General features: G+C 46.7%; 1 protein-coding gene across 2 annotated transcripts in view; it reads right to left on the bottom strand.

Moving 5' to 3' along the window:
• IGF2BP3 (insulin like growth factor 2 mRNA binding protein 3) overlaps positions 1–11,561 on the bottom strand; it is a 110,135-nt gene extending 98,574 nt beyond the window's left edge. The window contains exons 1-2 of one of the 2 annotated variants that reach the window (XM_066353719.1): positions 10,931–11,561; positions 9,626–9,686 (exon numbers count right to left, since the gene is read on the bottom strand). In XM_066353719.1, the coding sequence (XP_066209816.1) occupies positions 9,626–9,686; positions 10,931–11,105 (236 nt within the window). In that variant the 5' untranslated portion in view covers positions 11,106–11,561. Of the gene's footprint in view, positions 1–8,444; positions 8,532–9,625; positions 9,687–10,930 lie in introns of those variants that run through there. The other variant, XM_066353720.1, reaches the window with a different exon arrangement.
• Positions 11,562–13,217: the final 1,656 nt, after the last annotated feature.

Below are 13,217 nucleotides of genomic sequence, written 5' to 3'. Positions count from 1 at the left end.
TTTCCTTTCAACTTCCCCTTCCTACTCCCTCCTAAGCCTTAACCATATTCCACGTTTAAGAGACTTCCTCCTACAAGCCAGCATCCTACTAAAGCTGGGTCAGCAATGGCCTGACCTGTGGTGGCTCAGTGGATAAAGCATCGACCTGGACCTCTAAGGTCGCTGGTTTGAAACCCTGGGCTTGCCTGGTCAAGGCGCATACAGGAAACTACTATGACTTGATGCTTCCTGCTCCTCTTCCCTCTTTCTCTTTCTCCTTTTCTTTCTCTCTCCTCTCTCTAAAAATCAATAAATAAAATCTAAAAAAAACAAACCTGAGACAAGCCGGCACCACGGACCCCACTCCAGACACGGCTGCCTCTTCTGCAATCTCAAACTCACATCCCATGAGCCACAATTACCTGCCTGAGATAAAGCCGGGGCATCAGCTTCCTGATGCCTTCTGCTCCACTCTCATACCTCCCCTCAGGCCCCTCCAACTTCTCTGCTAAAAACCACCTGACAGGGAAAAGTAGTTTTATCATTTTCTCGCTTAAGACAGAATGTCCAGATATCTTATTATATATAGTAAGTAAGCCTCAGATTTCAGACTACCTCTAACTATCTTTTTCCTACAGAAAGACAATAAATCAACCCTTCAAAGAAGCCAAACAAGATTTTTTTCTTTGGAGAAAGCAAGAAACAGGACATCTGTGCTCTGACTTGCCATTGCAAACATGATCGGGCTGCTGTGTAAGCTACTTTGAGGTTCTGACAACTTAAATGGCAGGAATGAAGGCAGGGCAGAGTCAAGGACCTGGAAATGGGTTCCACTAATCACCTGCAGAGCCTTGGGCAAGTCGCTTCTTCTCCCAGGGCTTTACTGAGAGTCTTTTGGTAAAGCAACTAAATACCACTAAAAATAATCTATTGTGCTATCTCATTTTTATTAGTTTTCATTTTATAAATTAGTAGGTGTTTAACATATTTTGAAAGTAGCACTCTATTATCAACGGACTTGCACAGACATAAAAAGTCTTAAGACTGTGCCTGACCTGTGGTGGTGCAGTGGATAAAGCATCGACTTGGAACACGGAGGTCACTGGTTCAAAACCCTGGGCTTGCCTGGTCAAGGCACATATGGGAATTGATGCTTCCTGCTCCTCCCCCCTTCTCTCTCTCTCTCTAAAAATGAATAAAAATCTTAAAATATATATAAAGTAAAATACTACTTCAATAAAAAAAAGTCTTACGACTTACTCTGTCTCAAAATCAATTGTTCTAACACAGTAATTTGCAACTGGTGTGCCCCAAGAATTTTTAAAGCATGCAATACCTGACTATTTCAGGGGCACTGAGTTCTTTTCCCTTAGATTGTCAAATAAAAACGACAACAGCCAACACAATAGCTATCTGGTATGAATGAATCAAAATTATACTATTTTTTTTGTCAGATTGGCAAAAAAAAATCTATTATTTAGGAGTGCCACAGAATTTTAGTAATTAGTTTATGTGTGCTACGAGAGGAAATAGATTAAAAATGCTGCTCTAATACATCACCTGGTTTGGGTGACTATTGTGGTAAAGGACAGAATTCATAATTTGAAGAGAGAGTTCCTTTATCAAGAACCAGATTTTTTGCCTGACCAGGCGGTGGCGCAGTGGATAGAGCATCGGACTGGGATGCAGAGGACCCAGGTTCGAGACCCCAAGGTCGCTAGCTTGAGCACCGGCTCATCTGGTTTGAGCAAAGCTCACCAGCTTGGATGCAAGGTGGCTGGCTTGAGCAAGGGGTTACTCGGTCTGCTGTAGCCCCACGGTCAAGGCACATGTGAGAAAGCAATCAATGAACAAATAAGGTGTCTCAACGAAAAACTGATGATTGATGCTTCTCATCTCTCTCCAATCCTGTCTGTCTGTCCCTATCTATCCCTCTCTCTGACTCTCTGTCTCTGAAAAAAAAGAAAAAAAGATTCTGTGACTTTAATAAAAGTAAAATAAAAAAAAAAGAACCAGATTTTTAAATATGCAAAAATGAGAGAATTTAGAGTATGTACAAAAGGTAGCTTGTATTTCTTATAGCTAACACTTTATGAATAAAATGGAAGAAATGTTTTACTTATTCAAGGATCCTAAAATAAGGTGATTAAAGTATTTTCAACCTAGTCTGTGATATCCATAAGTATTTTGGCCAATAGTTTCAACCTTTGCTTGTCAAATCAAATATCTAGACAACTACATAGAAACACTGGACCTGGTCTACACTGTTTTAGAAACTAAGACAGATTCAGAAGACTTTCCAAATGTATGTTAATAAAAAGCAGAATGGGTTGTCCATAAGAAAGTAGTCTCACAGTCACTAGAATTGTTGAAACAGATGTCAGAGGGTAGGTCCACTGTCACAAACAAATCTTGGTCATTCAACCAGAGGATCTACTAAAGTTACTCTTCCATCTCTAGCAGATTATAAACAGAACACATTCATAAGTTTTCTAGAAAATAGGAAAGTAAACTAATGTCCTAATAAACAAATTCTGGAAGAAAGGCTACATTTCAGGTTGTTTCAAAATTCATAAATCATTCTCCATGTATTCATAGGAGAGCCAAAAGGCTGAGACTGAAGACCACCCATATCCATTTATCCATTCACCTAAATCTCAGACTCTCAGAGGTACGCTACCCAGTTGGTGACACCATCCCTCTCCACAGACATTCTTATTTCCCAGGGACAGTTCACTCTCCTTGCTCTCTACATCCCTCTCCACAGACATTCTTATTTCCCAGGGACAGTTCACTCTCCTTGCTCTCTACCTCACTGGCTTCGTGCACTCTCCTCTGCTGGTTCCTCCTTCCTCCTAGAGCTCCAGGCTCAGTCCTTTGGTGATCCATAATTTCAAATACAATAAAGCCCTTTTTTTTAATTTATTGACTTTATAGAGAGAAAGTGAGAGAGAGAAACACTGATTTGTTGTTCCACTTCATTATGCATTCACTGGTTGATTGATTCTCACATGTGAACCTAACTACGAATGGAACCCACGACTTTCACATAACGGGGAACACTCTAACCACTGAGGACCCTGGCCAGGACACAAAGCCTCTTATTTTCACCTCTACTTCCTACCTCCTCCTGAGCAACAGATTGATATATCCAGTTATCTATTCAATTTCATTTAGAGTTTTAATGTCTAATAAGTACCAGAAACATAGTATGCCAAAAGTAAAGCTCCTGATTCCTACCCAAAACTCTGTTCTTCCTCTAATGCTCTCCATTCTAGTAAATGGCACCCCTTCTATCCAGTTGTTCTGGCCCCAAAAAAAACTTCCTGTCATCCTTTACTCTTTACTCTTCTCATCCCCTCATCTAATCCATCAGCAAATCCTATTGGCTGTTCCATACAGAAACTGACCGTGACTTATCACCTCCAAAGCTAATACCATTATCTCTTGCTGGGATATTTCCATGGGAATCGGCTCCCCATTTCTAGTGCTAAATGCAATTTTCAAATACATATTTTCTGTTCTAAGCACGTTGAAGGCACTACTCTCCACCTCCTCCATTTGATGAAAGACAGCTACGAAGAGAGCCACCACCTTCTCCCTCTCTGCACGTGGCATTCACTCTACCATCAAGAGGTAGAGTCTATTTCCACATGCCATCTGAATCCGTGCTGGGCCTGTGACTTGCCTTAATCAATAGAATAGGGTACAATTAACAGTGTGCCAATTCGGAGCCAACCCTTTAAGAGACCTAGAAGCTTCTTGCACTCAACTACCAAGTGGTGAGACACCAGGTAGGGAAAGGGTCAGAAGGATAAGCACCAAGAGGTCAAACATGTAAGTGAAGCTTTCTTAGACCTTTTCACCCAGCTTAGTAAATGACCCAAAATGACACCAGCCCTGGCCGGTGGCGCAGTGGATGGAGCGTCCTCCCAGAGTGCTGAAGTAATTGGCTGGATCCCAAGGGCAACAGCTCAATTCTGAGGTTGCTGGTCCGAGCCCCGGTCAGGGCACCTCTGAGAAGTAATCAATGGCACGAGTTAATGTTCCTCTCTCTATCTCTCTCTCCAACCCCCTTCCTCACTTTCTCTCAAAAAAAAAAAAAAACCAAAAAAAAGACACCAAGTAGAACAGAACCACCACCTAGCAGATCCACAGAATCATGAGGAAGAATAACATGTTGTTTTGAACTGCTAGTTTTGCAGTGGTTTGCTATGAAAAACTTCCTAAGCAATTACCGTAAGTGATAATACCACATATTCTAAGGATTTAGGCCTCTTTCAGCTGATAGTTCAATTAGAGTCCTCAAAGAATAGTTCTATCATAATTTCAAACTATTTCCTAATCAAGTTAAATGGTCTCAGGATAATTTTCTAAAATACATAATTTATGTACTATGTGTTCCCCTTCAGGGCAACAAAATCCACATAGTATATTAAAATTTATAACTGTGTTTATTTACCAATACTGACGACTTGCCAAACAGCAATTTAAGAACATGAGAAATTACACCCTCAATTTTAATAGAGCTCTGAAAATTATGTTTGCCGCCAGCTTTCAAGCAAAACCCTGGCAGTCCAAGCCAATTTTTAAACATTAGATTTATGGAGCAGAAAGCCTAACTAAAAATGCTAACCCCACCCCTTGGTCACTGCTACTACACTGCCACCTCCTGTCTTAATGACTCCAGAAGCTTGAATCAGAAGCAAAAGTCGACAAAGGACACTCAGCTAAGAATAGCATAGCCTCTCCTTCATCCCAGACCAAATCAACCACCAGTTACTGAAGAGATAATTCATACCTTTCAAAAATGTTACTGCGGGAAAAGGTGCTGTCTTAATGCTTGCTGCTAAAGACAATTACAATGGAGTTGCTTTAAATTGTATCAAGGTAGTTCAACAGCTTCATTTTCATACAAAATCTCAGACATTATTGGCAGTATGTGGCTCATAAAAGAATCTCAAAGTATGGCAAAGATTGTTTCCCTCTTGCTGATTGCCCAAAAGACGTACACGTGTAAAAGCAACTGAGCTGCCTGACCAGTCAGTGGCGCAGTGGATAAAGCGTCAGACTGGGATGTGGAGGACCCGGGTTCGAGACCCCTTGAGCGCAGGCTCATCTGGTTTGAGCAAGGCTCACCAACTCGAGCCCAAGGTCGCTGGCTGGAGCAAGGGGTCACTCGGTCTGCTGTAGCCCCCTGGTCAAGGCACATATAAGAAATCAATCAATGAAGAACTAAGAAGCCACAACGAAGAATTGATGTTTCTCATCTCTCTCCCTTCCTGTCTGTCTGTCCCTATCTATCCCTCTCTCTGACTCTGCCACCAAAAAAAAAAAAAAAAAAACAACTGAGCTGCCAAACTACAGAAAGGAAATACAAGCTTCTTACAGGTGAAACCCCAGACCTCTGTCATTCCAAAAGGTTATTTTTAAGCCTTACCTAGTAACCCCTTTATTTCAAGCTGAATGGCAAATCAGAACAAAATATACCCCGTTTATTACAATGGCATTTGGCAGGAACAGATCACGTAAGTGATCACACAAGTCAAAAGGAAAGCCAGAAACACAAGCCAAGATTTTCAATTCCCACCGGCTCCTGGCACATGTCATATTTCTCTAACATCTTCCTTGTTACTTGGACAGCCACACCACAAGCACTTAACATTTATTTTTTGTTTAAATCCTAATAAGGCCAATGTAAGATATCTTTAAAACTCTTTCAAACTGTATTGAGAAAACAAGATGAAATTAAGAAAAAAAATCTCATTGGCTACAACCACTTAAGCAATTACTGATCCTAAACTGAGCACTCACTCCAAAGACAAGTCTGCTTAGGATTCCTCACCAACCACAGAAGTTTCCTAACATTTAGAACCTGATGTCTCTCTCTGCAGATGTGACACCTCTCCCTTAATTCACAAGATCCACCTGTACCACTCTGATAAGGAAGGAGCAGCACCGCTATCCACACCTATGTTTAAATGGTCAGCATTGAAAGCAGCTTTTGCGTCCTGGGACAACAGGGTCCGAAGCCTTGGCTAACAGCGCACAGCGGGCCATGGCACCAACCTAGTCTATACTTAACAGCACTTAAAATGCAGCACTAGCTTTTCAATAGCCGTTTCAAGTAAGATACACTTGCAACCCCAGTCATTTTTATACATGCTCTGCCTATCCAATTGATATGTTAAACCCAAGACCCTAAAATAAGGCAATGAGTTATTTAATAATTTTTTTAAAGGAAACAAAACAAGAGCTTAAGCAAAAATTTGAGCTTAGGCGCCATAGTCTCTTTTAACAGATTCTTCCTGAAAGAAATTTAGCAACTATAATATTGTACTATTTTTTCTCCTTTATTCAAATATATAATTAGGATATGTAGCCAATATATCCTGACAGCTAAACCATGAGGAAGCTTAAGCTACAAAAATATTTTTTAAAATTACATAATTTAAAAAAGTAATGGAAAATGAAGTAAAACCCCTATCCTCTCAGTTTTCCACTGTCAGCGACTTTCCTGTGTCCAATAGCCCATAACATAACAAAAACAAAAAAATCAGTGCTATTTACATAATCACATAGGAGCAGACATGAGGCCCCAAAAAGATACCAGTGGCTCTTCCCAACTAAACGCAACTACAATCTTCCAAAGTCACAACAATTTTCACCCACCTTTAACTTACACTTTACCTTCAAATTGGCGTGGGGGGGGGGGGGAGTTTATACCTATAAGTGAAGCCAAGTCTTCATGTACTGTATCCTTTATATTTGGAACAGAAACTGCAACGTTATCATCAATATTCAGTGCAGTCCTCTCTCTTCATTCTGGATGCAGGGGACCTCAAGCTCTGTGAAGTGCTGCTATAATCTTCCCCAATGGAGGGGTTCTGAATGCAGAAAAGCAACATTCCTTCCACATTCCCTTGAGACTTCGGTAATCAGGAGCTAAGCTTGGTCTGAACCAAATTCAACAATACCCCTTCCTGAAAGGGTCCCTGCCCAGCTCCACTCCCAGTCAGAGTTGGGCCAGGCTGCCAAGCATCAAATCACTTCCTAGGCCTGCTCCCCCGTTTAGTCGCTGCAAGCCCATTCATCCATCTCAGAGTGCTGCCATAAGCATTCTTCAGCATAGGGCTCCCAACATGCCTTGCACAGCAGGTATAAAGGTCACTGCTGCATATGTGGGTGTGCCTGCCTCAGATGCCTACATGATGATGGGATGGAATGCAATGACTGCTACGCACAAAGAACTCCACCCAGAAGTCCACCAGGCTCACTTTGGCAATGATTGGTCTGCAGCATTCAACTCACTGTCACCGGTACCACCCCCCTTAACCTTCCTTATAGGTGCTGAGTATGTGGGTCACCAGGGATCCTTCCCTGCTTCTCCCAAATCCCATTCAGACAGCGGAAGCACTCAGATAAGGGAAACTACATCACAGCACCAAGGTTCAGTCAAAACAAAATTGTAATAAGGATTTCCAGAAATTTTCTCTAAAATAATTACAGAAAAGAAAGTTTTACCTTTGTTTTTACCCATTTCAGTACAAGCAAAGGAGTTACTTGATTATTATCTAAATCAGTAAAATGCTGTCTTCTCCAGGGTGCTCCTATTCATTTTGCTAGTAAGATAGTATCATTTAAAACCCTGCTTATTTTAATTTAATCTCCATTGTTAGTTAACTGAAGAGGCTTCTATTGATAAACACTTGCTGCCACAGGTAACATTTTACCTTCTGTGCTTTTCTAAAGACTGGGCCTGCTCAGTATAAAGGTAACAAGTAACTAAGATATGTTTTTAGGTTAAGCAAAGCCTTCACAAATAAAACAAGCAGTACTTACCAGATGTTTTAAATTTAGTTCCCTACACATGGGTAGAAATTAACACCAGGTTGGAAAGTAAAATCAAAAGAGTGAGACAAAGTAATCTGCATTTGCATGCAGGTCAATGAATTATACCTGAGAACAAGAACTTTAATGCTTAAATTTAGAAACTCTCATGTTCAAATGCTAGTCTTTCAACACAACCATCTGCTTATTTTTTTTATTCATTATTTGAAAAAAATTATGACACACTGGTTAAACACGAAACCAATGATAATTTGCAGAATGTACATCCATTTCCCCACACCCCCCAGGTAAACAGTTCAGACTTTGCCTTTAAACTTTTTAAAAGAGATATGACTGACCTCATCCTTAATTTATCAATTCCTATGAAACTGAGATCAATTTAGATACTTTTCAGCACACATTCTATAATTTTAGTAAAATATTCTAAAAGAATTTCATTCTACTATATGAAATTACTTGACTCTTTACAGAAATTCCCAACTAAATCTATCTGGTCACACAAATCTCTTTCCAACTATCCTAATGAAAATTAAGTACACAAATAAGAGAAATCCATAGAAATCCATCCAAACCAGTTTGCTAACGAAAACACAATTTGTAAAAAGGTTCTTTACCTACAAGAGAACTCAATCCAGAAACAGGCAAACAATGACATTTTATGTAGCCATCTCTTTCTGCACAGCAACCCGGAAATCCACAGCACTCCCACTATCACCAATACCTAACCAGACATAAACAGTCCTAGTTTAAATTAACTTCCAGGTTATTCCTTGGCTAGGGTTGGGAGTGGGGAGATGGGAGGGGAAAAGGCAGAAACCCTTCACCCCACCTTGCGAAACCCAGAAAGGCAGAGGCCAGCCCCAGCAGCACAGGAAGGGAACAGCACCTTTCCAGTTAGTTAGAGCTGGGATCTTGGTTTGATCTTGATAAAGGAGCTATTTCTCCAGAATCCTCCAGAAGTTAAAACACTGCCTTCAAACATTCTATCAAGTGACACACAACACATGCTCCCCTAAAAGTGCATGCAGTCCCCTTGCTGCTGTAGCCCAGATTCTGAGTCTTCAAGATCCCTTCTTGGTGGTTACTTGTAAGCAAAACATGTTTTCAAAGAGTGGGGTTAAAGAGAAGCAGGAGACAAAGGCGGGTTTGCAGAAACCTGTACCTCTGGTGTGGCTGACCGGCGCTGCTGGGCAGGAGAAGGCCAGGCAGCCGTTCACTCACGTGTCCCAATCCCGGCTGACCAGCTAGCTCACTGCGTAAAGGCCATTTCTCTCCTCCAGACTTGCAGTCGGCCTCCCAGGCCTCCCAAGCCTCTCAGGCTGGTGGCCGACAACTCTGAACAGAGAAAGAAAGGCACGCCACACCCACGAGTGTCCGCAGCTGCTTTCGCCCCTCCCGTACTTATAGGTAGGATAGGGGGGCGGAGGGCCGCCCATTGCACATAGAATCCTACACAGAGTCCCCCAAACTGTCCTCTGAGACACACTTCCTGCTGCAGCAATTTGACCCACTCTGCCGGGGAGTGTTTAGTTGTGAGAGCTTCCTCGAGAGACTTCCATATCAGTGACACTGAGCGAGTGCCAGGGACCCCGAAAAGCTCTCTGTTCCTCGCAGCAGGACCCACGCACACACACACCTGCAGACGTTTAAACGCCGGAGCAAAGGACGGCGCCACGCCACCCAGCGCGCGGCCCACTGCGCGGCCCAGGAAAGTTGTTTTCAGCTGTGTTGACAGTCTTTCCTCCCAATAACGGGGCGACGACAGAACCAACGAGAACATAGCAAACAAGCTCACCTTTGCCTCTTGGGGACCGAGTGCTCAACTTCTAGGAGTTTCCCGTGCAGTTCCACTTTACCTGCGGACACACAAGAGGGAGGCGAAAGTTGGCAGGGTTCGGCGGCTCTCCGGGCCCCACGGGGCCGCACCGCCTAAGCGACGACACAGGCGGCTTCCCGAGACCCCAAGCGGATCCCGGGCGCAGCCGAGGCCGAGGGAAGCCCGGCGCTGCGCGGGGAAGAAGTCGAGCCCCTCGGGGCTGTGCAACTACCCACGGGGGTGGAGTCGAGGGACTGCCAGTCCCCTCACTTGGATCACATTCTGCCCCCCCCTCACCAGAGAGGGGTCACTCAACCCCACGACACTCGCTGGACCGACGCGGCCCCTCTGCCCACTACTCCCGACACTCGCGTGTGACAAACTCGGGGGTGAGGGGGGGCTCCCGGGTTCCAGTCCAGGCCTGCGGGGAACAGGGAGTGGCGGGAAAGACTCGACGACAGCAGGGTGGCCGCAGAAAGGAAAAACGCCGGAGGTGCACCTCGCCACCGAACGGCCCCCGCGCGAAGGGCGGCGCGGCGCCCGCCACACCGACAGGCACGGGCTGCCGGAGGGACCCGAGTGCAGCCTGCCCTCGGGGCGTCCCCCGCCCGGGTGGCCGCCGGCCGCCCCCGCCCACCTGCCCCTTTGGCTCGCGGGACGCCGGGGCGGTAGGACCTGGAAGCCAGGTCGCGCTCGCCCGCCTCCCGCAGGGGCCTGAGGCAGCGTGGGACCGCGGGTGCGAGGCACCGGCCCGCAACCTCACTCCGCAGCGGGGCCGAGGCCACTCCGAGTTCTCCCACGGCCGGGGTCCGGGGCGTGAGCGGGGTCCGCGGGGGCAACGCCATACGGAAGGAGCCGAGGCAGGAAGGCGGGCGGGAGAAGCGGGCTTTCGCGTGCGGAAGCCTGGAGCACGCGCCTGGGCCCGGGCGGGACGCGGGGCGAGCGCCGGAGTCCCGCGCCGGCAGGCGCCCCTCCCCCGGCCCGCTCCGCCACGGCCCCCGCTCCTCCGCCGGGCTTTCTTGACAGCGCTTCCACCCAGAGCCAGCAAGGCGCGGCACCGGGGAGAGAGCGGCGGGGGTCCGGCCGGGGTCCGAGCAGAGGAAGCCCCTGGGACCCCGCGGCCGGACCCCCGGACCCTCTGCCTGCCTCGCCGGGGCCTGGGGCCCGGCATGGCTAAGCCGGCGGCAGCCGCAGGCCCGGCTCCGGGTCCCCGACCCCGGCAGGCCGGGCGGGCGGAGGCGCAGGGCTGAGGCAGGCGCCCGGCGGGGCCAGGCCGGGGCCCACCTGAAAGCGCCTCGATGGCCTTGAGGGCCCAGCTCTCGTCCGGACAGTCCACGAACGCGTAGCCAGTCTTCACCAGGAAGGGGCCGGACACCGGGATCTTGGCGTCCTTGAAGATAGTTTCCAGGTCCGAGGGCACGGCGTTCTCGCTGAGGTTTCCGATATACAGTTTGTTCATTGTGAAGAGTGGTTGTTTTTTTTTAAAAAAAATTAGGAGAAAAACGAAAAATTAAAACCACCCACAGGGATGGATGTATCCGGCGGGTTTTGTTCCCCTCGTCTTCTCGCCGTTAAAATTCACAAACACAGTAAGAACCAAGGACAAGATCGAGCAGAGAGAAATCAGATCCGAGGGTTGTTTTTCCTTTTCTGGGTATTGAAAAAAAAAAAAAAAAAAAAAAACACGAAAAGAAAAAGCCTCCTTCCTACAACCCAAACGCATCAACGAGTCTTCCTAACTCGGAGGAGGAGGCGGGATTAGCGAGAAAAAGGAGGAGAGAGTGAAAGGAGGGGGGGAAACTACTTTTTGTCTCTTCCTCCCCAACCCCTTTGGCGTCGGCCAGCGGACTGTGAAAAATATCACTACGTGAGGGCAGGCGCCGCCTTCCCATAAAAAACCCACAAGGGTGACTGGCAGGAGGGAGGGGAGACGCGGTGGAGGGAGGAAGGCTCAGGAGGCGGAAAAAATCCGCTCCGAGTGTCCGGCTTTTTGAATGAGCCACGTGTTCAAACTACAAATCAACGTCTCACGTGAGGAATCCCAGCGCCTCAATTAGAGTGGGTTTCGGTAGGGGGGCGGGGTAAGAGCGAGCGAGCGGAGGAAGAGGGGGAGGGGCAAGGAGCTCGGGCGAGGGACCCTGAGAAGGGGAGGAGGAGGAGGGGAAATGCTAAAGGAGCCGCAACCGGAGCGCAGAGGGGAGCACGACTGCCGGAGCTGGTTGTCACCAGAGTTTAGAAAGGGTTATCTGGTCGGGGCGGATCCTGAGGGGGAGGGGAGGAGGGAAGGAATATTGATTTTTTTCTAATGAGATGGGGTGGGGGTACTAACTAGGTAATTCCTCAATTCTAGTTACCGGAGTTGTAAATATCCGATTTCTTTAAATAGGTAATCAACAAAACCAACGAGTCACAATCCCGAACTCTCTTTGTGGCTTGGATGACATTAGAAGTGTAACCTCGGCAAAGCCGCGAGCACGTTCCCAGCGCTAGCACGGGCGGAAACGCAGCGAGAGAGTGGGGTGTGTAGGGGCGGGAGAGGCGGGCAGATGCGCCCCACCCCTGCACCCTTCACCGGCCGGGGCACCGGGGAAGTGGGGCGGCCCCATGCCTGGGCTGTGGGGGATGGGAGCCCGCGGCGTCCTGGGCGGGTGTCTGGGCGACACCTCCTCCGCCTGTGCTCGCGGTGGCTCTCGGCTTCGCGTTTGCCATTGGCTGCGCAATTCAGAAAAGGCTCCGGGATAAATGAGGCCGGGGGCGGGCTTGGCCACTGGTGGGGGAGGGGAACGCAGGGGCGGAGGTTTCTGGCGTGGGGATGGGGGGCGTCCCGGGGCCTTGGAGGCCGCAGGAGAGAAGGCAGAGTGGGAAAAGTCGGTATTGAAACGGAAACCATTTCTTCCTGTAGTTTCCAGAGAAGGAGAAGGAGTGGGGTAGGCTGGTACTTTCATTTAAATAATTTTAGTTGGAGAACTTGGAACTCTTAAAAACAGCAAGACCGCTCTGCGTTACCCATGAGTGGTATTCGCACTTGAAAATTGTTCGAGTGTCTTTCTGCCTCTTTTCTGTACGCATTTGGCCATAAGAACCATTCAGAATTTCCCTTGAATGTAACGAGTACAATGGTGGGTGTTTAGGGAGGGTCTGGGCCCGGTGGAGCCTTCCTGGGCCAACAAAATGTGGAGTGGAGACGAGGAATACGGAAATGAACGCAGTGCTGGGATTGGGATGGAAACCTCCAAATGTGGTTTGTGTACTCCATTCACAGACCACATTTATACCGGATACCTGTGGTATATTTTTAACAGGTATTCCTTGGAAAAGATACAAAGTTCTTATTTCAAACAAGTTAATGAAATTCTGTCTAACCTGGAAATATATACCAACCTCTTTAATGACTTGGTACTCTTACTAGTAGAAAAATGTGTAATAGAGAATATATTGTGATTTACACTGGAACAACAAGTAATAATGACAATTGATATAGTTCGTTTCCCTTGTCATACCGTGTATGGCATTTAAGTATTTTCCAATTAAAAGATGAATGGCAGATTATTTTTAAGTATATGGGATCCAT

The sequence above is a fragment of the Saccopteryx leptura genome, chromosome 12 (assembly GCF_036850995.1).
Source record: "Saccopteryx leptura isolate mSacLep1 chromosome 12, mSacLep1_pri_phased_curated, whole genome shotgun sequence".
Lineage (NCBI taxonomy): Eukaryota > Metazoa > Chordata > Mammalia > Chiroptera > Emballonuridae > Saccopteryx > Saccopteryx leptura.
Note: the sequence above shows the minus strand (reverse complement) of the source record. Positions and strands in the feature narration are given on the sequence as shown.